Source organism: Pseudopodoces humilis, chromosome 5 (assembly GCF_049639895.1).
Source record: "Pseudopodoces humilis isolate 2021_Gansu_Grassland_sample_001 chromosome 5, ASM4963989v1, whole genome shotgun sequence".
NCBI lineage: Eukaryota > Metazoa > Chordata > Aves > Passeriformes > Paridae > Pseudopodoces > Pseudopodoces humilis.
In genome coordinates, this window is record NC_142204.1 from 23,288,008 (window position 1) to 23,314,839 (window position 26,832).

General features: G+C 56.4%; 2 protein-coding genes across 5 annotated transcripts; both read left to right on the forward strand.

Annotated features, from left to right (window-relative positions):
• Positions 1-1,270: 1,270 nt before the first annotated feature.
• Positions 1,271-4,685, forward strand: LOC148184299 (uncharacterized). The gene is made up of 5 exons (XM_088055696.1): positions 1,271-2,302; positions 3,608-3,741; positions 3,935-4,030; positions 4,127-4,238; positions 4,635-4,685. The coding sequence occupies exons 1-5, from the start codon at positions 2,189-2,191 to the stop codon at positions 4,683-4,685; spliced, it is 507 nt and encodes a 168-aa protein (XP_087911822.1). The 5' UTR covers positions 1,271-2,188.
• A 443-nt stretch (positions 4,686-5,128) lies between these two features.
• TRIOBP (TRIO and F-actin binding protein) lies at positions 5,129-25,096 on the forward strand. Of its 4 annotated transcripts, none has more exons than XM_014256695.2 (17): positions 5,129-5,729; positions 6,498-6,630; positions 6,994-7,977; positions 8,249-8,344; positions 13,605-13,661; positions 14,011-14,079; positions 14,501-14,590; positions 15,409-15,518; positions 15,961-16,516; positions 17,110-17,220; positions 19,149-19,296; positions 19,799-19,910; positions 20,283-20,442; positions 20,775-20,888; positions 21,187-21,273; positions 22,142-22,299; positions 23,927-25,096. In XM_014256695.2, the coding sequence occupies exons 1-16, from the start codon at positions 5,188-5,190 to the stop codon at positions 22,295-22,297; spliced, it is 3,525 nt and encodes a 1,174-aa protein (XP_014112170.2). In that variant the 5' UTR covers positions 5,129-5,187; the 3' UTR covers positions 22,298-22,299; positions 23,927-25,096. The 4 variants fall into 4 exon arrangements, with proteins under 4 accessions (XP_014112170.2, XP_087910910.1, XP_014112169.2 ...); XM_088054784.1 differs by lacking the exon at positions 23,927-25,096 and adding an exon at positions 23,480-23,806; XM_014256694.2 differs by lacking the exon at positions 23,927-25,096 and adding an exon at positions 23,000-23,806 and having other exon boundaries at positions 5,131-5,729.
• The last annotated feature ends 1,736 nt before the right edge of the window (positions 25,097-26,832 follow it).

The window sequence follows — 26,832 nt, forward strand, 5'->3', positions numbered from 1 at the left end:
GGTTTGAGGAGTGGATTGCAGACTGCACTTAATGACTAAACAAAAAGTAAAACTGAGTTTTTTGTAACTGTCACCAGCATCGGGAAGAGAAGGAGTTTGAATTGTAGAAGGAGCAGTGGAGGACAGATACTAGAAATAGGGAGGGTCAGGCAGGGTTCGTGCTTGATAGGTAAAGCCCACGATGGACAAACCTCTGAGTGCTGTGGGCAAGCATGACCCCCTGTTGGATCTGTGCTGGGACACGGCGTCGTTCCGCTCTCTCAGTGCTCGCGGGTAAGTCCGCTGCTTTGGCATCTGTTTTGGCTTCGGGATAGCTCGGTCTTGTGGCGCTGGCTCGGGGGCACAGGGGGCAGGCAGTGAGGCGGTGCCTGGGGAGCGGGAGGGGAGGGGAGGGGAGGGGAGGGGAGGGGAGGGGAGGGGAGGGGGAGGGGAGGGGAGGGGAGGGGAGGGGAGGGGAGGGGAGGGGAGGGGAGGGGAGGGGAGGGGAGGGGAGGGGAGGGAGGGAAGGGAAGGGAAGGGAAGGGAAGGGAAGGGAAGGGAAGGGAAGGGAAGGGAAGGGAAGGGAAGGGAAGGGAAGGGAAGGGAAGGGAAGGGAAGGGAAGGGAAGGGAAGGGAAGGGAAGGGAAGGGAAGGGAAGGGAAGGGAAGGGAAGGGAAGGGAAGGGAAGGGAAGGAAGGGAAGGGAAGGGAAGGGAAGGGAAGGGAAGGGAAGGGAAGGGAAGGGAAGGGAAGGGAAGGGAAGGGAAGGGACCGCTCCATCGGGCCTGGGTCTGGCACGGCCGCTCCATCGCCGCCCACTGCACGTGCGAGCCCGCGCGCCTGGGCGCCATGGCCGCGCGCCGCTGCCGACCACTCAGGAGGCGGTATTCAAATCGCTGCCCGGCGGCAGCCAATCAGAGGGGAGGGGGCGGGGCATCGCTCCCCGCGGTTCCCACGGCGAGCTTCATTGAGGGGGGAGCTCGGCGGGCGGCGACGTGCTGGGAGCCGTAGGGAAACTGAGGTACTGGGGATACTGGGAGGGACTGGGAGCACAGAGCACGGCCGGCTGCATGCGTGCATCCATGCTAGAGGCCCTGGGGATGACAGCATTATCCTGACAGTAGGCCCCGAAGGATGTGGGGAGTAATGATTTGCCCATCAGGGAGTGGGGTAGCAGGGGCTCCAGCCACGGGGGGCAGTCCATGGGCAGTGGTGGGCGGCGATGTTGGCGTGCTTTGTGCTGCATCCCTGGCAGGGGAGTGCTTAGGCTCCCGTGAAGCATTTTGTGTGAACAAGTCAAGCAGACATGCCCTAGTGTGAGGAAGGATGCTGCAAGCCTGGCACCTAGTGCAACTTGCTGTTCTGAAAATGAGTGCAGTGACAAACAAAAATTCTCGCTTTGTTTTTGGCATTGACGTTTGGCCTTGGTTGTTTTGGGGAGCAGCCATAGCCTTGATCAGCTGCTCTGACTCCAATGACCATATTTAGGGCACCAGTGGCACGTTCACATCTCAGATGCTGGTCTGATTTCCTGTCCTTCTGCTTGTGCCTTCTCCAGGCAAATTAGACAGAGCCCTCCCAGCTCAGATCACATCCTCAAGTCCGAGGACTCACTCTCAAACCCTGCAGGACAGAGGTGATGGTGAGCTGGATGCTCGCAAAAATCCAGAAGTGTGGAGCCCAGTTGTCCTGCTAGCAATGCTTGTTGCCCTTCACAGTTTTACAGTCCACTGTCCTACAGATCTCAAAATTTTAGTAGGATTAACAAGTTTAGAAAGAGTTTCAGTGGGTTTCCAAGTTTCCTAAGCTGCATCCCTTTATGACCAACATAATTAAGAAGTAAGGCTTAGTTTCTGTGCCTTTTAAGAGGGAAAGAACATTTCTATCAAAGGAACAGGACTTGTGCATCATTCCCTCCATTCACAAGGCCTCCCAAATTGAAGGGTGTCAGCAGTCATTTCAGGGTGCAGTGCCCCTTCCAAAAGAGGTCCCTGTTAGAGCGCATTCTTTTATTACCTGTCTTTTTATGGATCACCTTGTACTTGGGTTCCCTTTGATCCCAGTATTGACAGTTGGGAGCAGCAAACTTCACTCTGGAAATAACATTCCTCTTCCACAGCTTCTTCTGCTGCTGTTTCTTCCTCCTTTTTCTCCTGGCTGGCCCCAGCCAATAGCCCATCAGCCAAAGATCTTCGTCTCTGCTATGCACAATGTCTGGTTCGGTGGATGACATGCCTTGCATGAACTTTGAAGCCAACATATTTGCAAAGAGCCTGTGCCAGCACTGTTTCCGAGCCGCAGGGGCTCACCAGCATTCTATCCAGGTGAGCTCCTCCATCCCACCTGCAGGCTATGGACACTTCAATAGGGGCCTCTTTGGTCTATACCCCGACCCCACCTGCCTTTTTAGGGATAAAGATCCCTAAAACAAAGGCTCAGCCAGGATTTCTAGATTTCTTGGTGGGGAAAAACCTCTATGGGCAGAGAGGTTTCTTTCCAGGCATAGGAATGCTTCATTTACTTGTGCCAGACCAAAGCCAGGAACCAAGCTTAGCAAAGACGTGTTGGATGCTGGATACAAGGGGCTTGATAGACCCTGGAAGGGAAAGCAGGGGCGTCGCAGATGCAAAGTGACATGGAGGGAATTGGGGACTGGCAGAGCAGGGATCCACCCTGTATTAATCTCTGCTTGATGCTTGCTGGCATTTACAGCTTTGCCTCACCTTAAATATGGTCCTGGTCGATTCCCTGTGGCCTCAGCTGTTGGCTTGGAGCCAGGTTCTGTCCCTGAGGCAGCTTCAGCTAGCTGTTCCCAGAGGAGAAGGCAGGAAAGGGATAAATCTCATGGGGTTTTGGGCTCCAGATACCTTGACCCAACATGATCTTTTGGGACAGAGCTGGACACACAAGCTACTTGGCTGTCTCTGACTGGGCGACAGCTGGTTTCATGTTCACAGCGGGTTTCGTGTTGTTTGACGTCCTCCAGGAGCAACTGGCCAGGGATGATGAAATAGTAATGAGCCTCCCTCTCTCTTTCTCGCCCTCTCCCCCTCTCCTACTGGCCTTGGGCCCTCTAAGGTTACCTCAGCCCTTCACCCTCGATCTGCTCAGAGCTGTCACCTCTGAGCGAATCCTGGTGCGGGCGAGACGCTGGAGGGAAGGCGGCGCAGACAGCCGGCTCCCGGGAGCCTCCCCCACTGCTGCTCATAAGCCCTGCAGGTAACAGGGCTCAGGGAGGATGCTGAGACGCCTGCAAACCCTGACAGAGACAGGAAGAGGCTGGGACTACAGCCTTTTCTGCAAAAATCATCCTTCCTCTTGACTCCACTGCCTCTCCCTGAGATATCCAGCTGGTCAGTGCCAACACAGGGGCAGTTTCCCTGAGCCCTCATCCACACATGCAGTCTCTGGGATGTCTGCAACCTTCAGCACCAAATAGGAGCATGCTGGGCCTCTATGGCCTCTTGATGTAAGAGGAAAATATCAGTGGTGGGCTGGGAGAGATATCAAGAGCTCTGAAGGCCAGGCTGCTCTCGGAGGAGGTAGAAGAAGCAGGCATTTCCGAGGGGCAGCCTTCATCCTCATCCTTGGCACGCTGACAGCACCATTGCACCCCTTCTTCCTCGCAGGATCATGCCACGGCGGTCACAGGGCACGATGCCTGCAGCGACACAGCCCCAGGAGAGCCCTGGGACTCGCTCCATATTTTAGCCCCACAGTGCGAGGTATACGTGTGTGTGGGCCCGGCGGAGGGCGCGGAGCGGTGAGTACCAGCCGGGAGCCCTGCTGCTCCAGCAAGCCCCTTCGGTGGGAAGAACAGAGGAGGGGGAGCGGGAAGCCAAGCAGAGGAAATCAGCTGCCTTTCCCCCGATGCTCTGCACGCTGGTGCCTGGGAAAAAGGACTGAGAAATCCCCATGCCATGCCTTCTGACCATTCCTCTGGGCTGTCCCTGAAGAGGTCAGGGGGCCCCTGAAAGAGTCTCCTTCATCCTCATTCCCTCCAGAGCAAGGCTGGTGGTCTCAGGACCACCACTCTGCCCGTCCAGTAGAGAGTGAGTCAGTGTGGCTTGGGCTGCCAGTGCTGTCACTCGCCCCTGAGCTCTGCGGGCTGTGCTGACCACCAGCTGTCCTCTCTCCCTGCCCCACAGCTGGCACGAGAGCAGGCGATATCCCCCACTCAGCCCCGGAGCTGAGGGTGAGCACAGAGAAACTGGCACCGACCCCAGCGCCTGTGCCGAAGCCAACTCCACGCTTGCCAGGGTGAGATGGGGATCTCTTGTGGTTTGGGTTATTTTGGTCTCCCCAGCTCCCTTGGCCCTTCAATGCCAGTTTTGCTGGGCCCATTCAGCAGGTTCCTGGGCTAACAGACATGTTCAATTTGCCCCTCTGGCTCTCCTGCCTCAGGCAGATGCAAGAAGGAGCCAATCATGTGCAGGGAGGTGGATTTGATGATCCTTATGAGTCCCTTAAAACTTGAGATCTTCTATGATTCTAAGGTCCTGAGATGCAAGGGGGGATCAGCTGAGATTCTTAGTCCCCACAAAGGAGGCTCTCCCCCTAAAGAGATCATGAGATTTGCTCTTGGATACTCCCATGTGGACTTTTCTATATTGTTTCTTGCCATCGTTGGTCTGGCATCATCTTATACTCCCACAGCTCCTCTTCTGGTTCCTTCTTACCAGCAGCTTTGGGCTGAACAGGCTGTAAGTTTTCATATATACTCTTACCTCTTTCCAGCCCACAAAAGCTACTAGTCCCCATTGCAGAGATCTGCCCTATCTTGTCTCCCAGGAAGGGGAAATGACCCGCTTGTGGGACAACACTTTGGGATCGGGCAAACGGGACATGATGAGCTACTTGGGCCGTAAGGAGGAGGTGCGGTCACAAGCCCCACAGGCAGACAGACCCAGGTGGGCTCAGCCTGTTCCCTCTGGATCCTGGGTGAGAACTGAAGCCCAGGACTTTAGGAAAGAAATCTGTCCACTGAAAGCAGGTACTCTTGGTTTGCCCCTGTGTGAGATCCTGGTTCTGGTTTGCTTTCCACCCAGGGGTCTCTGAGGTTCAAGGCAGATCTCTGTTTAGATTTAACGTCTCTTTATCTAGTTCTGGCCCCAGGAAGTGTTCAATACATCCATGGGCACTATGTGAGAGTCCATCTGTGTGTGTGCTTGACTGTGAACCGCGGGCATCTCGGGTGCTCTCTATCTGCATGGTTTGGCATGCCCTCGGCTCGAAGTGCTGTGTTCCAGTGCTCCCAGCCCCCCTCGAGGGAGTCTGGGTTTTATCTCTGCCCTCCTGGACCATTTCTAGCTCTCCTCCGAAGACCTGCTTTGCCGTGGACGTGGTGGCATCCCGCGTCGCTCGCGCCTCCCCCAGTAACGGCCTTCTCCCCGTCCCAGAGCACCGTCCTGCCAGCCAGAAGCCTGAGGAGAGCTGGCCAAAGCACCGAAAAACTGACCCTCCCTGGTCATCCACCCTGCCGCGTGCCCCAGCCGGCTCCCCGCCGGCCCGCAGTGACCTGCTGGGCGGCGGTGGGCACCTCCCTGGCCCACGGGCTCGGGAGTCCCACGGGCACTCCGGCGGAGGGGGTGCAGAGGGGCGGCACGGGCTGGAGAGGCAGGAGTACACGGTGCTGGCTGACCTGCCCAAGCCCAAGCGCCTCAGCCAGCGGGATGCTGTTGATCGCTATGGCTCCCGGACACTCAGCCCTGGCCGAGTGGAGGTGGAGAGAATATTTGGATGCGAACGCAGGTGAGAAGTAATGGGACTCCACAGTGATCAGAGGCAGGGGATTGCCCTTCTGTGCAGGCCCCCACCCCTGACTCACCGTGCTTCAGGGGGAAGGCAGGGCTAGATGGCAGAGCTCAGCTTTCAGCTTTACTTAAATTTCCCTCAAAGCAAGGGTTGGGTCTAGGCTCAGAGCCTCCTCCATTGTGGCACACAGGCAGCTGACGTTGTTGGAAAGGTGGAGCTAAGCTGCACTGCTAGAAGGGAGCAGCCTACCTTCCTCATCCTCACAGCCTCCTGGAAGCTGCAGGACATGCTGCGAAGCAGGGCTCCCCACAGTAAAAGGGGAAGGGAAGAGGTGCTCCCCAATCCCAGCATCAGTAGTTCCCCAGGGATTCCACATTCACTGCAGGAGCCACTCAGGGAATGATGGGGGATGCCAAAAAGTACCCAGCGGCTGTTTAGGCTTTAGCTGGAGGAGCAAGAGCAACTCCAGGGCTGGTAGCACAGGGCAGGAGGGGACATAAAGAGGGACTGGGAAAGGATCCTGGGCAAGTGGGTGGGATGTAAAGATGAGGAGGGAAGCTTGAGGAATAGTGTGAAGAAGACATGGGTGAGGCAGCAGGATATGAAAGCTGAGGTGGTTGACGGGGACAGGGAGAGGCTACGGCACACACAGCATCTGGGGCAGGTGGAGATCTGTGGGGTCAGGATAAGGTGGAGCAGGGTTTGCTGGGGCTCTGCGTCCAAGCTGCGCAGGGTGGCAGCTGGACCAACTGTGTGTGCCCACAGGAAATCAGAGACGCTGGAGGCCTTCCAGGCTCTGGAGGAGGGCCGTGTGGACCGGCTCGATGGCAAGACGCCGGTGCCACCCAGCAAAGGCCACCTGACTCGAAGGCGGTCCAGCCCCAACCTGCCCAGGGAGGTGAGGCTTGGCTGCACAGCAGGACCTCATCCCAACCCTGCAAGCTGAGTTGCTTTTTCCTGTCACATTTTCCTCTACTTCTGCCACGTGCTTCTCTCTTTCATTCCTCTTCTCCCTCTTCCCTTTAATCCCAGCTCTCCCTCTGTCATGGATTGGGACCCTTGGCTCTTAAAATTGAGCAGCCCTTTCACCCTTTGGGTGCAGAGAGGCTTCTCTACAGTATGGACTGGCTCCATGCACAGGAATGCTACCGCTCTCTAGGGAACCATTTAACCAAATCACCTGCCAGCCCTAATCCCATCTTGATCTGCTTATTGGCACTTTTTTAAGAGGCCTCCCTGCTCTCTCTCCCCCGTGACCCAGGGTCAGCGACTCTCCTGGCAGCTCGAGCAGCGCGGCAGAGACCCCAAGGAGCCCCGGCGTTCCCCCAGCCCAGCTCGGCACCCCGAGAAGGCCAGCAGGAGCCGGGGGGACTCCCCACGCCCTGCCAGCCCCGGCTGGCTGCTGGAGAGAGGCAGCCGGAGCCCACGCTCTGCGAGCCCAGCCCGCAGGTCGGAGAGGAGAGCAGGGGAGCCCGTGAACCCTCCCTGTCGCACTGAGAAAAGCTGGAGAAGCCGAGGGGAGCCTGCCCGCCCCCCAAGCTCGGATAGGGGCCGAGCCACCTGGCAAGCAGGGGGTACACGGCAAGCACTGGAGAAGAAAAGCCGAGGGGATTCCCTGCACTCCGCAGGTGCTGGGAAGGGCTCAGATAACGTCAGGCTGAGCCAGGCAGGGCCATCACCGTGGGCCCTCAGTCCTGGGAGGCGTACAGAGAGCACAAGGAAAAGCCAAAAGGAGATCTCCCCTCCCAGCTTGGTGCGGGGGGCAGAGAGGCAGCGAGTGAAGCCGGGGGGGCCGCTGCACCTTGCAGGGCCCAGGAAGCCATCGGAATGCAGCTGGCAGAGCCTCCGGGAAAAGCTGACATCCTCCCAACCTGGAAGGGGCACCAGCAGTGACTGCAAAGGCCGAGGCAAGCCCCTGCGCCCCACAAGCCCAACACAACCTCTGGAGCAGGACTGGAGGGGCCGGGGGGATGCCCACCACACACAGGTGCGGGAGAAGGACTCAAAGCGCCAAGAGATGCCTGTGTGCCACGCGGATGTGATGCGCCAGCTGGAAAGGGACTGGAAAAGCCCTGCTAGGTGTCTGGATGTGGGACTACGGTCGGATGATAGCTGGAAAAGGCCTGAGAGTCCAGCACAGCGTCTGGAGGAGGACTGGAAGGGTCCTGAGCACACACGAGATACACACAACACTGAGAAGCCATTGGAAACTGACTGGGGGAACAAGAGTCTTCTCATTTACCATGTGAGTAGGGCAGGAGCCAGAGGTGATGGGGACCCTGCAAGGCCTAAAACTGGCAAGCACAGATTGGGTGGGTCCCCTGGGTTGCAAATCTGTGCACCCTGATTCCCTCGGATCCTCTGCTTCTCCAGGGAAACAGTACTGCCTGCCTGGCACTGGGAGGAGGGAAGATGTTTTCTTCCCTGGCCCACGCCAGGAGATGGATGCTTGGATCTGGGACACTGAGTTGAGGACTAAACCCCAATGGCTTCAGCTCCTGCTTTCTCCCCTGCAGCCCCAGCTGGGTGGAAGCACCTTCCCACTGCAAAGCAGCACTGGCTCCTCAGGAAGCCCACAGCCACATTTGAATGCCAGTAAGAAGCACAATAAGGTAGGGGCCAGGCCCTGGGAATTGTGAGGAAGGGCAGCTGCCCTTCTCTGGGGGTCACTGTGGGCAGGACCTAGCTCTTCAGCACTTGACCTGAGCAGGTCCAGGATGGTGCTGCCTTCCCACGATGTCCTGAACGCTGTGCTCACTAGCACTCCCCTTTGCTTTGTCCTTCCCCCTTTTCTCAAGTGGGGAAACTGAGGCACTGAGCCTTTTGATAAAGCCAGACAAGGGCAAACAGTGGACCTGGGACTAAAATCTCAGTACAGCTGCTTTCCTTTGCTTTATTATTGGCCAGTGCTGTGATGGCACAGAGGGTTTTACAGAGATGAAGTGAGCTTTAGTGGTGTGAAAGAAGATACAGTGTATTGTGTTGGTATTCCTGCAAAATGGCATTGCAGCAGCTACGGAGGGCTGCAGAAAGTGTTCCGGGAGCCCATGTAGGCTGCACATGAGTTCCTGCCTCTGTCCCCCTCTGTGCACATCAGTCATCTCAGCCAGGTCATCCTCTGCTAGGACTTGGCTTTGTTCTTTATACAAGGACAAACTGCAGCCAGGAAAGAGGCTGTCAAAGGCCTCTGAAACTCGAAACGGGTGACGTCCTTTCCCTCACTTCCCTGCATCAGGCCAGAGAGGAGCCCAAAGCCCTGAACTCACCCTGTACAACTGGGCCAGATCTCCCCAGCTGTGCCAGGTTTCCTCAGCACTGAGCTCTGGCACCTTTCCTTTGCCTTGCAGCAAGTAGCATCACCTTAGTGTGATTGCACAGTAGAGCCTGGCATTTTGTGATGTACAGTCCCGCTCCCCTTTTCCTTTGGGACCCTCTCTAGCAATTCCCTTTCCTGAGTGAGGCCAGCTGGCGTGGCTTTCCAGGGGCACCAGGACTCTCCCCATGGCCTCCTACCATCCCATGCCACGAGCCCAGAGAGGTTCAGTTGGTCGGATAAAACCGAGGAGCCCCAGGAGCCAAGGCGAGGACTCCATTGTGTGCACTGCTGAAAAATCTCTGCCTGCGAAAAATCCCAGCCTGAGAGCAAACCCTGCCCGGGTAACAGCTGGGCTCCTGGCAGTCCCTTCCCGGGGAAGGGCTGAACCCGTCCCTCCCAGGGCTTCACCTTTCCCGGGTCAGCGGGGCGGGAAGAGGACACGGCTCAGCCCCAGCATCGCCCCCGTCCCGTCCCGTCCCGTCCCGTCCACACCGCCCCGGGGCCGCCGCCCCTTTCCGTGCGGACCGGCGGCCTCGCCCGCCCCGGCGGCTCCATTGGCTGCGGGCGGTCGGGGCGGCGGCGGCGGCTGCCATTGGCCTGCCCGGGTCCTCCCAGGAAGTTCTGGGGGGAGGAAAGAAAAGTTTTTTGGGGTGGTTTTCTTTCCCCCCCGCCTCCTTTCCTTTTCCTTTTTTTTTTTTTTTCTTTTTTTTTCTTTTGGAAAGAAAAAAAAAAAGAAAAAAGGCAAGAGGCGCGCGGGGATCGGGGGGCGGGCGGCGGAGCGGGCATGGTGGGGCCGCGGAAGCCGCCCGGGCGCTGAAGCCGCCCCGCCGCCCTGGCTGCCAGCGCCCGGCCCCGCCGCGACCCCGGCCCCGGCCCCGGCCCCGCCGGCCGCGGCGCCCCCGCCATGACGGTGAGTGGGGACTCGGGGTTCGGGGCTTGGCCGGCGATGATGGCGGGGATTCCTCCTGCGGTGCCCGGGGGACGGCTCGGGGCATGGAGGGGGCGGGGGACCCCAGCTGTCAGCCGCCGCCTCCGGGGGTCTCTGCGCCCGGGGGTCTCTGGAGCCGCCGCTCCCTGGAGGACTCTGGCCCCGGGACTGGAGGTTGTGGCGGGTCTTCCTTGGTTCCCTTGCCCATCACCGCCGGGGTCCCTCCAGAGCTCCCCGTGGGCGCTTCGGCCCCGATGGGCACCACCCCACGCCGATAAGCGTGAGCGTGGACAGGGCTGAGGCCAGGGCAGCTCACCGCACCTACGACCGCAGTCGGACGGGAAATTGGTGTCTCCTCGGGCGGGCGTGGGGAGCTCCTGCTCCCTGTGGGAGACAGATGCGGTTTGGGGCAGGGAGCATCCCGGCCCTGGGGCGAACCTTCCTTGGCACAGGCGGCTGCCGGCCGCGAGCGGGCTGATGGAGGTGACAGGCTGGGCTGTGCCCGCCGGCGCTTCGCACGGGGGCGGTGGGAAAGGGACAGACCATCGCCCGCTGGCTCCTCTCACTGCACGTGTAGGTTCGGGAGCTGCATGCGTGCTCCAGCCTGAGAGTGATTCTGCTTTCACCCAAGTGAGCTGGAGCGGCTTTGCTTTGTGTTTTGGCCTGGGGCCCACGCCTTATGAAGAGGGTTCCCTTTTTAGAGGAGAGGAGACATTGTGCTTTCCGGGAGGCTTGAGAGCCCCTTGCACCATCTCCCGGAGGTGAGAGGAAGCGGTGCCCCAGAACCTGCAGTGCTGAGGAGCTTTTGGGAAGAGCAAGAGGCACGGTGATGACAAAGGCTGGTGATGAAAGGACACATCTGACTATCCAGCTCGGACACTGAGCTTTCTCAGCCTTCCGCAGCCTCTTCTCCTCCACTTCTCCATCCTGGCGCCTCAGTACCACCCAGGAGCCATTCCTTTGCTCCCACCCTGTCCCTTTTCCTTCTTTGGTGTTTACATTCTTCGGATACTTACAGGCTGTTATCACCTTCCCTGTAGCCCTTCTTCAACCAGAGCAGGCAGCTGCCGCTCCTTAACCTGCTCTTGCGAGCCAGTCTTTCCAGGTATCACCTACGTCCCCAGCCACCTGAGACCCCCCTCCAGTGCCTCTATACCTGGCCAGCAGTGGGGCTGGACATAAAACTCTGATGCAACCGGGCAAAATCACTGCCACCACCTCCCAAGCCATCTGCAGCCCCGAGCTGCAGGGCCACGCATTTTGCCGGGGGTGCATCCTGCCACATCATTGCATCTCTGGGACCCGGATCTCTCCCAGCAGCTCGGCTTTCCTGGATGTTTCCTCCTCCCACTGCTGGGCCGTTTCCTCTGGATGAGGGGTTCTGTTTGAACCCCCTGCTCTTCCCTGTCGGTATCCTGAGCTTTTTATGCTGGGTGAGGAAACTGGATTTGGTTGTGGGGAAGGGAAGAAAAGTGGCTTTAAGCACTTTGTGTACCAACTGAGGCCTCAGCTTATGGTACTGACCCTGCTATGACAAGAATAGTTCAAAGACAATTCTACAGATCTGCAGCTCCGTGTCTAGGGCTGGCAGGGAAAGCAGAAACCCTCTGCAGTTTGCCTGCTTGGGAAAAGCCCTCCAGGGGGATTTTCTGGCCCCAGCATTGCATTGGGGGCAGCAGTTCTGGCAGGACTTCGTGGCAGTTTTTCCCGCGGCGTGCATCCTGTTAATGTTCATTATTTTGGCACCTAGTGCTTTGGGATTGTAAATTCTCAATAAGATGAGACCCAGCTGATCTGTACAACAGCCCCACTCTCTCCCTATATTGTCTTTCTGCCTCCACGGAGCCTGCCCATCTCTCTGTCTTCTGCTGAGCGCACGTGCGTCCCAGGAGGGGAGTGGTTGTACTTTGATGTTTTGTGTCCTTTCCTTCCCTCTCCCCACTCTGAATTCAGAGCTGGAGCTTAGGTCACCGGACTGGAAGGAATAACGGGAAAAAGGGTGGAGCTGCTGCCACCAAGAAAGAATGAATTTTTGGGGTGCTTTCTCAGCAGTGGAGCCACCACAAATCTGGGTTGATGGGGATGCATAAATCCCCCTCATCTCCTTGCTGCCAGCAGTGCCTGTCACCTCAGCAGGAGGTGAGGTTCGGGAGCCTCCCCACATCCTTTTGCTCTGGTTTCCCTCCTTTCCCAGGGAGCTCAGGACTGCCAGATACTTCTGGCCAGGCCCGAAGCTGTAGCAGGCGGTGACCTCCCCTTGGCAGGACTCCTTGCTCCTTCTTGAACCAATCGCCAGAGCGCCAGGGTGGGCCAGCACATACTCGGCTCTTGCCGCCCCATAACCTTGGGTGTAACCCAGGAGCAGCAGCTCAGGGAGATGAAAGCAGGGAAAGGCTTGGCCTGGCTGTACAGCCGGGGAGCTGGGCTTGTGGGGCAGCTGTGGCCGGCCACTGGGCTTGTTCAGGGGATGTGGAGTGGCCAGCGGCTTGCTGAGCCACCTACTTGTCCCCAGCCCTGTCTCAGCTGGTGGTTGTGACACGTGGGGACTGCTGGTGGCTTCCAGAGGACTGGCAGACCTCTGGGAGGTCCAGCTCTGGTACTGTCACTTCTCCAGCGCTGTTCCTGCCTGGTTCGGCTGCTGAAGAAGGGGCAGGTTGGCAAATTGACTTCCATCGGTGAAGAGGCGTTGGACTGGATTCTTTGATGGTGCAACTTCCTGGGAGCCAGCAGGGGTGGGAGGAGGGACCAGCTGGAGCCTGTTTGGCTGAGGGCAAAGCTAGGGAGAGAGGTTCCCCTGAGTCAGCTCTCTGGTGCTCCACCTTGGGAAGAAGATAAACTGGTTGGGATGCTGCACCAGCAACATGAGGTTAGGAGGAGGCAGAGAGTGTGTGGAAACTCCTTTGTGGCACAGGGTAATCTGGGTGAAATTCTCTTCATCCTTATCTTTTGTAACTGTGTCTGGGCAGAGGGCAGGCTCTGTAGGGGGAGGGTGCAGAAAGAGCTGGGTAAAAGAAAAACCCTCAGAATCTCAGAGAGGGTTGAACCTTGGAGGGAGAAGGGAGAGGATCAAGCACTGACTTCATCTCTACCCTGGGGCACATCGTTTAAAGTCAGCGTGTTTTCACAGCTGTTGAATTGCCTCCTGTAGATTTTTGGTGAGAGCTGAGCTACTATGTTTTTGATAAATGATTGGTGGTGAAGTTACCAGAGGGACATAGCTCTGGGGCGAGGACAGCCAGGGTTGAGACAAGGCGTGTCTGGTTCTTCGTGGCTTTGCCTCCATCTCTGAGGCAAGCCTTATTGGTGGTGCCCACTCTCCTTGTCCCTGCCTCCCCCTCTCTGAATAAATACCTCTGAGGCACCTTGTGGAAACCTCTTTGCTGCATATTTTCCTTTACTTTTTTTAAACCTCTTCCCTTATCTGCTGCTTCCTCTTACAGGAATGACGGCCTGCTGCTGAGAGCTATGCCCAGTTTTCTTTCGCCATAGGGTCACATAGCCCCATGAGTTTCCTAAAAGGCTATTCCCATTTTTGTTCTGCCACAGGGGACTCACCTTCCACCCCCTGGCACGGAAAGCCCTTTTGTGGGGCCACTCCAAGACAGTAATTCTCTGTTTTGTTTTCCAGCCGGATCTTCTCAATTTCAAGAAGGGATGGATGTCCATCCTGGACGAGCCAGGAGAGGTAAGCCTCAGATGAGAGTCTGCCTCTTCCCCTATCCCCTGCTGCTGGAGAGCCCCAGTGAGCCAGCTGATTTCCTTCCTCTTTGCTTACTGAGGTCTCTCCTGCTGGGAAAGGCAGCAGGAAACTTTTGGTGGAGGTGCCTCGCTCTGTGTGTGGACACAGAGGTTCATCGAGTGCCTCTCTCCCAGCTGAGGGTCACGAGGGGGATCTGGGAGGGAGGAGGGGGAAGAGAAGACGGAGAGGTCATAGTGCAGAGCGTCCCTCCTTGTTCCTACGCTTTCCCTGGTAACTGCCTATCCATTTCCCTCCTGTCTTTTCCCTTCCCTCCCCCTGCCTGATGCGCCTGCAGTGGAAGAAACATTGGTTCGTGCTGACCGACTCGAGCCTGAGGTATTACCGGGACTCGAACGCAGAGGAGGTAAGCATGGCCAGCCTTTCGCCAGCCCTTTCTTCCTTCCTGGCCAGGGGGAGAGGAGCACAGCTCTGGTGCGACCGGGGACAAGCAACAGCACCATATCCTCCCAAAAGATGGCAGAGGTGCCAAGCTGCTCTCTGCCAAGGGGTGATGAAGAGGATGAAGGCAGGGTGGCAAAGCCTGATGGCACTGTCAGTGGTGGGAGGTGGGGAGAAGGGCTGGTCCTGTGGCTGGGTATCCGGGGTGCTCTCCATCCACGCTGCTGGCGGCCCTTGGGTTGGAAGAGGCCATGTTCTGCTGGGGAGCTGAGCCTGGTTCTCAAAGAGCTGAGCCTGGCTCCCAGGGAGCTGTGAGATGAAGGCAGAGGTGGCCTTTTTCAAAGCTGGCTGAGCACTGATGTCCTAGCGGGTGGCTGTGCTTGCAGGCTGATGACCTTGACGGAGAAATCGACCTCCGTTCCTGCACGGATGTGACAGAGTTCGCGGTGCAGCGCAACTACGGCTTCCAGATACACGTGAGTGTCCGGCACCGCGTGTACGGAGCGGCAGCGCCGAGGGACACGGGGTGGGAATGCGTGCTCCCTCCCTGTGCCGAGATGCTGAGAGGCAATTTGTACAGATCTTGTGCAAGCATGGTGGCCCAAGGTTGTTTTTCTGACACATCGGCGGCAGTGCTCTGGGACATCAGGGCTGCCTGCCTTCAGAGGAAGGAAGGAGGAGGAGGAGGAGGCTTTGCAGGGCTGGCTGAAGGCTGTACTGGAGGCAGTCCAGGAGTCAAGCTAAATGCCAGGAGTGTCTCAGTGACATGTTGGCCGAGGCAACTTTTCCACAGCTGCGGGGGGGGAGTGGTGAGCGCTGCAGATCTCGATGTAACCTGACTGACCGTGCCCGGAGTGACAACCTGTACCCTGGACCCGACCCCAGTACAGTTCTGTCCTTGGCTATTTGTTGTAGCAGCAGGAAGTGTCTGCTAAGGCAGCATGAGAAATGGTATTTCTGTGGGTGTGCAGGGATGGGCACTTCATGGTCTGGGTTTCCCTGTGCCCAGCTGCTGGCACCTGAGTCCTGGCAGCTGAGCAGCTGGATTGCACCAATGCATGTTCAGCCCAGTGTGCCAGCAAGGTTTCTTTTGCCTTTGCTTGGAGAGGGTCTCATGAAGGATCCCCCTGAAACACCCCTCCCACCCCTCCACCTGTCCCCAGGAGCCTGAGACAGAGGGTGGCCTTTCTAAACAGCCCAGCACTGGTGTATGTATGTGGATCTCAGGGAGCAAGAGGGAGCTGCTGCACATCCACTGGGTGCTGAGAGGGCCTCTGTCACCTCCCTGTTGCAGACGAAAGATGCCGTCTTCACCCTGTCAGCGATGACCTCTGGCATCCGGCGCAACTGGATCGAGGCCCTGAGGAAGAATGTGCGCCCAGTCAGCGCTCCAGACGTCACCAAGTAAGAGCTGCTCAGTACTGCTTGTCCTCTTCTCCCTTGCTGTCCCTCTACCCTGACTGGCAGGCACAAGGAAGGCCCCTCTGGAAGTCTCACCACTCCCAGATTAGCCCGGCACTCTGTTCCTTCTGAAAGTGGCTTGGTTATACCAGCCAGTGACAGGGGTTGAGAACCTGATGATGATGAGAGCCTCCCTTTCTTTTTACCTCACCACATTAGTTTAGACTGGTTTCTCCACCAGCATAGCTGGAACCAGGTTGCATCCTTGCTGAAGAAATCCATTTCCCTGGGGGATGGGATGCTACAGGCCCAGCTCTACACTCAGAGTGGGGTTTTGTAAGGCTGGGCTGAGTGAGGGTCTGAGCCTTGAGCAGTTGGCAGTGCTTCTGCTGGCATCCTTTCCCACATGGTGCCTCTCGTCCACCAGTTCCTGCTCTGCTTTCAGGCTCCCTGACTGTGACAAGGAGAACTTCCGTAACTGCGTTCCCCAGAAAGGCGCACTCCGGACGGAGGAGCAGCAGCGGCCGGGCTCAGGCTCCGAGGGGAGCTCCAAGGGCAGTCACTGGAAAGCAGATGGGCAGCGCCATGCCTTTGACTATGTGGAGCTGTCCCCCTTGCCACAAGACCCTGGAAATCAGGGGTCCCTGCAGAGGACAAAAGGGAGCTTGAGGATCTCTGACCGAACTCCCAAGTACGAGGAGCTGGAGCGGGATCTGGCCGTCCGTTCAGAGGAGAGGCGGAAATGGTTCGAGACGCCCGATGGCAGGGTCCCAAACAGCGATGGCCCCGCAGGAGAGCCTTCCCGCAAGGCCGGGGAGCAGGACCTCCCCGCTCCTCCGCTTTCGGAGGACCAGCGGATCCGTCTGAATGAGGAGATAGAGAAGAAGTGGCTGGAGCTGGAGCGCCTGCCCTTGAAGGACTTGCGGCGGGTGCCTTTGACAACACTGCTGAACCAAAGCAAGGGGGGCCAGGGAGACACCAATGAGGCGCTGAAAAAGGAGGTAAGAGCACCCCTCCTCTGTAGAGCTGGGATTCTGGTGGCCCCTTTATGTGGTACTTGTGGCTCTGCAGAAGAGCTAGGCAGAGGTGCAGGGAGATGTTTGTTCTTTCTGGCTCCTGGAGTGCATGGAAACTTTTGGAACCTACTAATGCAAAGCTAGAAGCCAGCTCTCACACATCTGCAAAGGTTCCCCAGAGCATGTTTTGGTCCAGGATGGTTTATTTGGTGGCACTACTTGTGTGGAGTCTGTGTTTCATGAGAGCATGTTCACAGCCTTTCTTTCCTGGCTATTCCCAAGCCTGCAAGGGCTTCACCTGCTGGCCTTTGAAAGAAGCCATGCACTGGTGGTTTCCTCCAGCATGGACCCACTTCTGAAAGCTGGAATATCTCCTCCCTTCATTACTGGCACTAACCAGGCTGGGGCTGGCTTTGCCAGTTTGGTCTCTTGGCAGGCTGCTGGGGAAGCAGAGGCGTCCTTTGGCCGTGTGTTGTCCTCGCCATCCCTAAGCCCAAGGTTTGGATGTGGCACATCGGTCAGGCCGTGGTGCTTTTCCACCCTTGGCTGACCATCTTTCTCTGTCCTCGCTGGCACAGATCCAGTCACTGCGGGCACAGCTGGAGTCGTGCCGGGCCAGAAATGAGAGCCTTCGGGAGGCAGCAAAATCCCAGGGGGACAGCCACGTGCCCCGAGGGTACATCTCACAGGTGAGTAGAGTGCCTGACCTGACCGGGCCTTGGGGGGGTCAGTCCCAGGACCAAACTGGGAAATGCTGGCACACAGCTTATTGCCGGGCAGGTATCGCTAATCATTGGGTTGCCATGGTGACCCTAACTGGGCCCATTTCTAATCAATGTTAATTACATAAAGGCTGGTGCATGTTGCCTGGCCTTAAAGGGGCCAGGGTTATAAAGGGAGAGAAGGATAATTTGGGGAGAGGTGCAGGATCTGTGTTCCGCTTTGCATGTGGGCACAGTGCTGTCCCGGGCTGTGGGGGTGAGCCATCCTCCAGGTCAGGAGCGGGTCAGCAGCTTCCTGCTGAGCCTCTGATCATTCCCTGGTGGTTTGCTGCTCACCACATGTGGTTCTTGCTAACTGGGGCTCCCGGGTGTCTTGTTGAAAGCAGTCAGTCAGGCCCTGGGGACAGCCCGAGCCCTGAAGGTCACTTTGACAGCACAGCCCATTCATTTGCTGGGACAGCATGTGGGAGAGCCAGCAAAGTAGAATTTGCTCATGCTTCATCCTCTCACTTCTCTTTGTTTATTTATTTTCCCCTCTTGTGGACTCATCCAAAACAAGCAGGGTCACATCCCGCTGGGATTTCCTGTGTGGAGGCTGCCGTTCGACCATGGAGTGGGGTTTTCAGGATGGACCTTACGTGGTGGAAGATACCGGGGCAGAGGGGGTTGGCGGGGCAGGAAGTTGGGGCTGGTGAAGTCTGTTCCACAGGGCTGGCTGTACCTAGCACAGATAAAGAAACCCACAAGCCCTGTAGCACTCAGCTCAGACACTTACCAGTCTCTGTGTTATCGTGATTTAATATTTATAGCTTACAGGCCTCTTTATGGTCAAAAAGAAAAGCAAAAGCAGTGGGGAGGAACTTCCTTATCTTCCTAATAACTTGGCTCAGCATTTCACATCTGAGACCAAACTTGGCTTTTCCCCAAAGGATTCGCTCTCTCTGTTTGCCAAGGGTTGCAGCTGGTCCGTGGATAGTTCACCGAACTGATTCTTCACCTTTTCCTCTGTTCTGTGAAGCTTCCCAGCTTCCCTCATCACAGCAGAAAGGAGTAGCCAGGAAGGGTTTGCATTCACCCAACAGTGTGAATGTTCCAGTGTCTTTCGTATGAGCCTTAGTGGGGAAGGAATGGGATGGCAAGGAGCTGTTGGGGGATGTGATGACTTCCTAGCTGTCTTTGAGGCCCAGGCTATTAATCATAATGGCACAGTTTGTTGGTGAACAAATCCTTCCTGAGAGCTCAGGGAGGTGCTGCCAGCATCCAGAGGGGGAAGCTCTTTGCTTTGCTCTGACTCGAGTTAACCATAGCACTCAGCATGGAAAGAACCATTCCCTTGGTCTCGGAGCCATCAGAAAGGAGGGAGAGCTGTGTGAGGAGGATCCCTAATCATTAGGCTGTAAGGAGGGCTCTTTGGCAACCTCCCTCATGTCACAGGGTAGTGCAGGGTGTCACTTTTCAGGAGAGGAGGCTCGGTTTCCATTGATTCCAGGGACACTGCTTCATTTAAAAGGCAGATACTGAGATGCAGTTCTCACTGTTGATCCCTTCCAGGCAGTGCAGCCTGGTGTAGGGTTGGGACTGTGGTGTCGGGCATGTTATCCCCAGCTCTTGGACCAAGAGGGTTGTTCCTGTCTTGCTGTTTTAGTTTTAAGAGCTAGAGGAACGTTCTTCCTCTGTAAAGCACAAAGTGGGGTTGCAAGATGTGTGTCCCCATCAAATGGTTGTATTCAGTGATTAAAGCACCACCTCACTTTCAGAAGGAAAAGACCCTCCTGGAAAGAAGTAGTCTCACTTCTTTCAAAACGTCCCTGGACTTGCAGCCAGGTGCCTGTCCTGGCCCAAGCCCTTCCTTCTTCCCTCCTGGTCTCTCAGCCCTCCTTTCCTCCTCACAACAGGAGGCCTGTGAGCGCAGCCTGGCTGAGATGGAGTCATCCCACCAGCAAGTGATGGAGGAGCTGCAGCGGCACCACCAGCGGGAGCTGGAGCGGCTGCGGCAGGAGAAGGAGCGGCTCCTGGCAGAGGAGGCGGCGGCAACGGCAGCAGGTCAGAGCAAACACCTGTTCAGGCTGTTCCCCTGCTCAGCTGGGTCCCTCCTGCCTCTCCCCAATGTCTTTTGCCAGAAGCCAGTCATCCCAGTCATCTGGAGCCACACTGTGGACTGTACTGGTGTGAGGCTGGCGCTCCTTGGAGCGTGAGCTTTGGTGCTTTTGCTCCTGTGGCGCTGGTGGAGATGGGGTGGTAAAGATACTGAAGGAAACGGGGTCATGCTTCTGTGGATGGCTGGGAGGGGCCCAGCGCTTTCTTGTAGGTGGGCAAGAAGTGGTAGAGAGCTCCCACAGTGTCCTGTGTCAGTCCCCTTGGCAGCATGATGATCCTGGAGTGTGGAGACGGTGGGGAATACCCCGAGGGAAGAAGGGAAAGAGGGGGAGTCTGCAGAGATGGATCTGGGAGCCTGCAGTGGCGAGAGCTTAGCCAGTTCTCTGGTGTGTTTTCCATGAAGCTGGCACAGCCTGATCCCCCCATTTCTCATTGTCCCCCTCTGCAGCCATTGAGGCACTGAAGAAAGCCCACCGGGAGGAGATGAATAAGGAGCTGGGCAGGACACGGAGCTTCCAGCAATGCAGCTCGCTCCCAGAAGCCCTCCAGAAGCAGCACCAGTAAGAAAGGATCTCTCTCAGTCCTCTTGTCCAATGATGCCGCCTTGTGCTGCTGTCACCACACCCCATTTTCAGCTCTAGCCCTGAGCTTTTCCTCCTGCCACTTCCCCAGCTCCCTCCTCAGGGCTAGTGGGTGCCCAGTGGCTCCCAGGGCTGCTGCAGCAGTGGGGCAGGGAGGTTTGTCCCCTGCTTGACTCTTTTCCCTATAGCCCCTCCCTCACACCTATAGCTATTTCCCCTCTATTTTCTTTATGGAAAGCTGCTCCATTTCTTCTGCATGGCTCGGGGCTCCAAGAAGCACCACGCTCATGTGCAGGGGCCAGGAGCTGGCGAGGGTTTTGGGGCAGCGATGAGCTGGTGCCTCTTTGGCAGGTTGGATGTGGAGTCACTGAAGCGGGAACTGCAGGTGCTTTCTGAGCAGTATTCCCAAAAGTGCCTGGAAATCGGGGAGCTCACCCAGAAGGCGGAAGAGCGGGAGCAGATATTGGAGCGCTGTCAGCAGGAGGGGAAGGACCTCCTCCAGAAAAATCAGGCAAGAGAAGGGCTTTCCTACCAGCAGAGAGGCGCACTGGAGCATGTTCCTCCCTCACACAGCACAGCCCCTCTGTTAAAGCTCCCATATTTGTTCATATTTCTCCCCTTCTGAGATTGTGTATCATCAGAAAGAAAAAGATTAAGAGTTAGAGGCTGTCTTAACTGTGGTGTTATATATGGCGAGTGTATTCTGCTGGATGCCATTACCTGTGGACGGGGGGTTACAGCATGGTCTCTAAGCTGTACAAGGGCTGCCATGAAGATGGAATGGTCAGGACAGTAAGAGATCTGTCCCATGGCTACTCTGACGTCTTTTGGCTTTGCCTGCAGGAGCTGCAGACCCGCCTCTCGGATGAGATCGGGAAGCTGCGGAGCTTTATTTCATCGCGGGGCTCTGGGGACCGCGCTTCGCACAACAATGAGCGGAGTTCCTGCGAGCTGGAGGTACGGGGCTCCCCCGGCTGCCCCGCTGCCTCCATCCCCTCCCGTCCCGGGGGTCTTCTCCTCTTGATGGCTTTGGCTTGGAGCAAGTGGGAGGGGGGGTGAGGAATGGAGCGGTGCAGGAAGCAGAACGCAAGCCTCCCCTCCGCCGCTCTCTCGGGCTGCTTGCGCCGTTTCCTGCCCCAGCCCTTCTGGCCCTTCCTTCCTTTTCCACCGCCGCGCTTGCGGCAGGGCCTGCCGGCCTTTCCGAGGCGGTGGCTCTTGAGTCACCTCTGGTTCCTCTCCCCCTTCTCTGGCCCAGGTGCTGCTGCGGGTGAAGGAGAATGAGCTTCAGTACGTAAAGAAGGAGGTGCAGTGCCTCCGGGAGGAGCTGCAGATGATGCAAAAGGTCGGTGTTTTCTGGGAGCAACTGGGGGAGAGCAGTAGAGGGAAGGGAGGGAAGCAGCAGGGCTGCGTAACAGCAGGGTTTGGCTGGGTTTGATGGGCTGTTCAAGACAAAGCCTCTTGTCACCTGTACTGCTTGTCCTTGCTGACTGCAGAGCACATAGCAGCTCCAACAGCACGGACTGGCATAGACCGACCTTGTACAAGGGAAGAGTCACAGAGACTTAGCTGCTGCTTTGCCCAGATGTATGCACACAAGTATGGACAAGGCTGCCTTCTGCAAGTGGAAAATCTGGATGAAGGCTGCCTGGCATCTTGCTTCCTCTAGTTGTCCCCTCTCTGAGTGGATGTGTTTCCTTGGGCACCGTTTCTGGGTGTGCTGCTCCCTCCACTGGCAGCAGCTCCTTCAGAGGAATTTTCAAACACCTCTGCCAAAGGGGAGCCTGAAAGAGGCTTTGGAATTCAGTGATGCTCCAGAAGTTTATAACTTACATTAGTTTTTGGCCATATAAGCAGCTGCACCCAGCTCTCCCAGTGGCCTGCATCCCTGGTGGGGTTATGTTTCCCACGTGGCTGCCCCACATGCACACGAGCCGTGGTAAAGCCCACACTACCTCCTCAACCCGGTGCTGCAGATCCCTGCTGCTGTGGGACCAGTGTCTCTGCGTTCTTCCCTGGCTTGGTGTTTGCAAAGTGATACCTCCATGCTCCTCTTCTGAATGGTTTCTGCCTGGCCCAGATTGGGACAGGCTTCAAACCCAGGGCTAGCTCTCCCCTCCTCACCTGCTGACTCTTCTGCTGGGCTCACCTTGCTGCCACCCTCCCTAAAATCAGCCCTGCAACCTGCCTTACCCCTCTCCCTTCCCTGGCAGGACAAAAGATTCGCCTCAGGGAAATACCAAGATGTCTATGCAGAGCTGAATCACATCAAGGTGCGCTCGGAGCGAGAGATCGAGCAGCTGAAGGAGCACCTGCGCCTGGCCATGGCGGCTCTGCAGGAGAAGGAGTCGCTGTGCAACAGCAAGTAGCGGTGAGCCTGGGGAAGCTGGGATGTCTCCTGTGGGTGCAGGTGGCTGAGGCTGGCTGCTGCAGGGGCGTGGAAGCTGCCAGTTTCTCCCGCTCTACTCAGTTTTGAAACTTAAGGCTTAAACTCATCCTTCTCTGCTTCTCGCATCCTCTTGGCCGGCACTGCTGGCCCTCCTGTTGTTCCTGATGTTCTCCCGAGGGCTCCAGCCCCCTTTTCATGGTGCTCTTGATGCAGCCAGCACCAATCACTGCTCAGCCAGGCTGCTTGTGGGAGCCAGGCAAATGCTGGCCTTGGCCCCGTGGCTTGGGTGACAGCGTGGGAAGTTACACTTCCCCTGTGTAGGCAGTGGCTCTGCTCCCTTCACCTTTGAATTGGTTTCCCTATCACAGCACGATAATTTTAGGTCTGCATCAAAGCAGGACTGACTAGACCCAGCCCATCTCCCTGGAGCTCACCTGCAGGCATCTCTGCCACCGATGGGGTGAGCAGGGTGACAGGAACGAGGGCATCCTGTTGTCCAGAGTGCTCCTGCTTCTTGCTTGGATGGGGCTCACCCTGCTCCACCAGTGCTCGCTGGTGGGTGCTGAGATGAGTGGGTCTGTAGCGGGGCACCAGCCAGCCATCTCCCCAGGGAGCTGAGGGGATGGCATTTCTGCGCTCCCTGGAATCTTTCTAAACCATTTCTGGTTTTGTCTCTCTCTAGGTCTGCTCTACATTTGTTATCTGTTCTTGTTTTGTATTTGCTCCATTCCTCACCTGTGAGGAGAGGGAGGTTGAATCCCCACCCATTACCACCTTGGCAAGGAATCCCACACACCCCCAAACCTCCTCTTTCCCCTCGCAAAGCTGTTTTTGATGAAACCCTTTTTGCCTGCATACCTGAGCACATTGTTTGGACTGGCTCCTTACATGCACCTTCTTCAGGATTTTATATGTGAAAATTATATTTTATAGAGGAATTTTTTCCCCCGTGGAAAGAAGGGGAAGAGGAGGAGAAAAACTTTTATCACATCACCAGCATTTTTCTAACCTGAAAAAGAGAACCTGTTTTTTTCCCCCCCCTTTCCTAGCCCAGTTTCTCCTGGCCACACACAGCCACCTTCGGCACATATTCCCTCTCTTCCAATGGTCCCCCTGGGATGTAGGGCAAGGACCATGCTCCCCCTCCCCGTGCCACCCCCAGGGACCCGCGGAGAAGACACGCAAGCCATAGGAGGGAACCGCCGGGGCAGTCTGCCATGGATGTGCTTGCCTGAGATGGTTGAAAGAGGACACCTTGGCAAGAGTCCGCATGATCGAGCTCTCTCTCCGTGACTGCCCTTTTGGCTCCTGCAAGAACCTGAACTGGCAGGAGCCCAGAGCCACGGGGCTTCTCCTTTCTGGGGAAGAGGAGCTGTGAGGCTGCTACTGCACCCGCCCGAGCCAACCTCCCCAAAGTGGCAGCTGCTGCTGCTCTGCTGTGCCCTTCAACTTTTAAATTAATAAAATCTTCCCCTTTTGCTGAGAAAAATGTGTTTCTTGAGAAGAAGTCTTGCCATGTGGCCCTAATCCAGTGGTGAGAGGGGGGGTGTGGGTGTGTGTGATTTTTCAAGGTTTTGGTGTATACTAACCAGCTGCTTCCTTTCTTTAGGATTTGGTGAGGGAAAGCAGCAGGAGCACCCCTGGCCAGAGAGTGAGAGGAGCCTTGCAGTGCTGTTATCCAGCAGTTTGCCCCAGCTTTGGGTTTGAGGGGGGAAATAATCTGCTCCGCCGCACTGCTCCCAAAATTCCACGTGGACCCTGTGCCTCATGGAGGAAGAGCTGAGCCTGGGCTGCATTTAGTAAATCCAGTATTGGAAGGGCACATGGCACTGCAAATTGCCGGCAGAGTCAACAGTATATAGAGATCCTGGGGAGATGACAGAGATCTTAAATGCTTTCTTCCTCCTGTTTTTTGTGTGAAGCATATTGCTTTTTTGTCAGGATGGATGACCTGGGGGTGACTACTACTCATTCAGCCCCATCCCAATATGAACAGGAGCTGTTGTTCTACAGAGAGGGTGCTGGCAATTACGGAAGGGATCTAATTGTGGTCACATGCTGGGGCTGGAGGAAGAAGGAAAGACAAAGGGGTCAAGGAGGATTTTTGGATGGAGGTGACAGATGTGGTGGCAGCTGAAATGAAGGGTATTAGGATGGCACATTTTTGCTCAGGATGTGATCACCTTGCCATGGTATTGGCATCCCCTAGGATAAGAGGGTGCAGGCCTGCCCTTCTCTTGGGAAGTGCTGCAGGAATTACTTTCCTTAGGTAAGGCAGATGGCTTTGTTAGTCACGAATTCTGGTAGAATTTGGTGTCAGATTTTAGTGACATGCACGAGGCCCCTGGGCAACCCAGTGGATGGTGCAAGAGTCCAAGCAGTGAGCTCAGCTCCCTACTACACCTGTCAAGCACCAGAGCTCACTGTTGATTGTTTTGGCCTCCTGCCTCTGGCCTAGAAACCCTTCTGTCCCTGTCCCGCCCAAGGTCCAGGCTTTTCCCTCTGCCTCCCAGCTGGACATGGCTGTTGCCATCGAATTTGGAATGGGGTGAGGGTTTGGCATTTGTGGTGCTGGGCTGGCAAGAGGTGAGAGAACAGCTCAGGGCAGTTGGTTTCCAGGCTGCAGAGCTTGGTCTTGCCATGGGAATTTCTAGGAGCCAAAACAGAAAGGGGGAAAATGGTTCAGGGCTCAGTGCTGTGGGCCATGTGTGTTTTTTAGAAAAAACAACCACTCAAACAACAGTCTGCATAGTTGTGCCTGCTCTTGGGGGAGGAAACTCCCAAAAGTGGGGCACTGGGGGCAAGCAGAGGGTAAGCAAGGGTGAACTGCACACTGCTCTTTGCATAGTGCTCAGTACCCTGCTCACCCATCCCTTCCCTGAAGAGTTTGGTATCTTGTGTTTGGGTTGGTTTGTTGGGATGGTGTGTTGTTTTTTTCTGCCTTTCTGTCGAGGGCTGCTCAGCCCGATAAATGTGTGGCGTAAGCACGGGCGAAATGTGTGTGCCCCTGACATGTGGTGGAGCTGCCCCTCCTCAAGGCTCTGTGGCTGCAGATCAGCCCCCAGCAGGGTAGGATCATCCCCTCATCCCGGGGTGATGGGGGACGCCACCTCCAAAATTGGCACGGCGTTAATCAGGCAGACCCTGGCTCGCCTGTGTCGGGGTGATACGCTCACCCCGCCATCTCCACATCCTTATCTCCTGGGAGCAGGGCAGCTGGCTGGGGGAAGAGTGGCCAGGAGAGTAGATGACCAAAACACCCATCGGTGACAGGCATGATGGCTGGCAGAGCCCAAAAAAACATCCCAAAGCGCTGCTTGTACCCCATCCACTTGCTTGCAGCTGGATTGTGGCTGTGAGAAACATCCCAGCCTCAAGCACAGGGAAAACCCACAGCTGTGCATCACCATATGAGCCAGCACCCCAGCTCACATAAGGAGCATGCCCTTAAAAAACAACCCATAAATCTTTTAAAACAGTGGCAATCAGTCCAGCAGTCAGGGACAATGTCCCTTTGCCATGTATTTGTATCCTTCAAGCCTGCTCTGCCCCTAGAAATGGCCAGGCTGAGTGGCTTGATGCTGGGCTGACCACACTGCATTGCACACCGGGGACTCAGAGCTGAAACTCTGATGAGCACAGCTGGAACCTCAGCTAGTTTCCCTGTTTTGCTCTTAAAAAAGCACAGAAGCACTTGGATCCAAGTACCACCAAGACTAAGTCCCGCTGCTGGGGATTTTGAGTCTCTCTGAAATGGAAACAGGGTAAAATGAAATCTTATCTTTGACATTTATTGCCAGAAGTGCCCTGGTGCTCTCAAAGGTCTGTGAACAGCTGTCCTGCCCCTACAAGGCAGGGGCTGTTACCCGATGGATCCGTAGCACATCCACAGTGGACGTGGTTTGACCATTTAAGACAAAATCTGCAGCTGGAAATGTGTAAATCCCCATGGGGTCTGGTTGAACTCAGTGCAGACAGGGAGGAGAAGGTAAACAGGATTACAGAGAGGATTCTTCTGCCAGGCTCTGTCCTCTGGGGTTTGTTGGAGATGTGGGATTTCCCAATATTTGCAGAATAATGCCAGAAAGGGGAGGTTCAGGAGGCTTGGAGTAGTTGGGTAGCAATTCTGAGGAGAAAAGTGGGTGCAGGGGGTAACCCACCCCATCCTGGGCATGGTGGCAGGTTCCTGTGGCCAAAAATACAGGCATGAACCCAAGATGGCCATGGTGATACATGTGCCCATGGGAATAACTCTTTCCTCTGGATGAGTTCCCTGTGCTGCCTGCAGTGGGGTGCCAGAAGTGCTGGACTTGCTTCCCAGAGGCAGCAGCATTGCTTGGCAGCATCTGCCTTCCACCTCCAGGCCTGACATCTTGCCAGGGTCTGGAAAATCCTCTCATCCTCTCAGCCCCGACCAGTTCATGTTAAAGATGGATGGTCAAAACAGTGTGAGGTTAAAGGGGTGCATTCCAATATCAGGTGGGGTGCTTGGGGGCTTGCCTTGACCAGGTTACC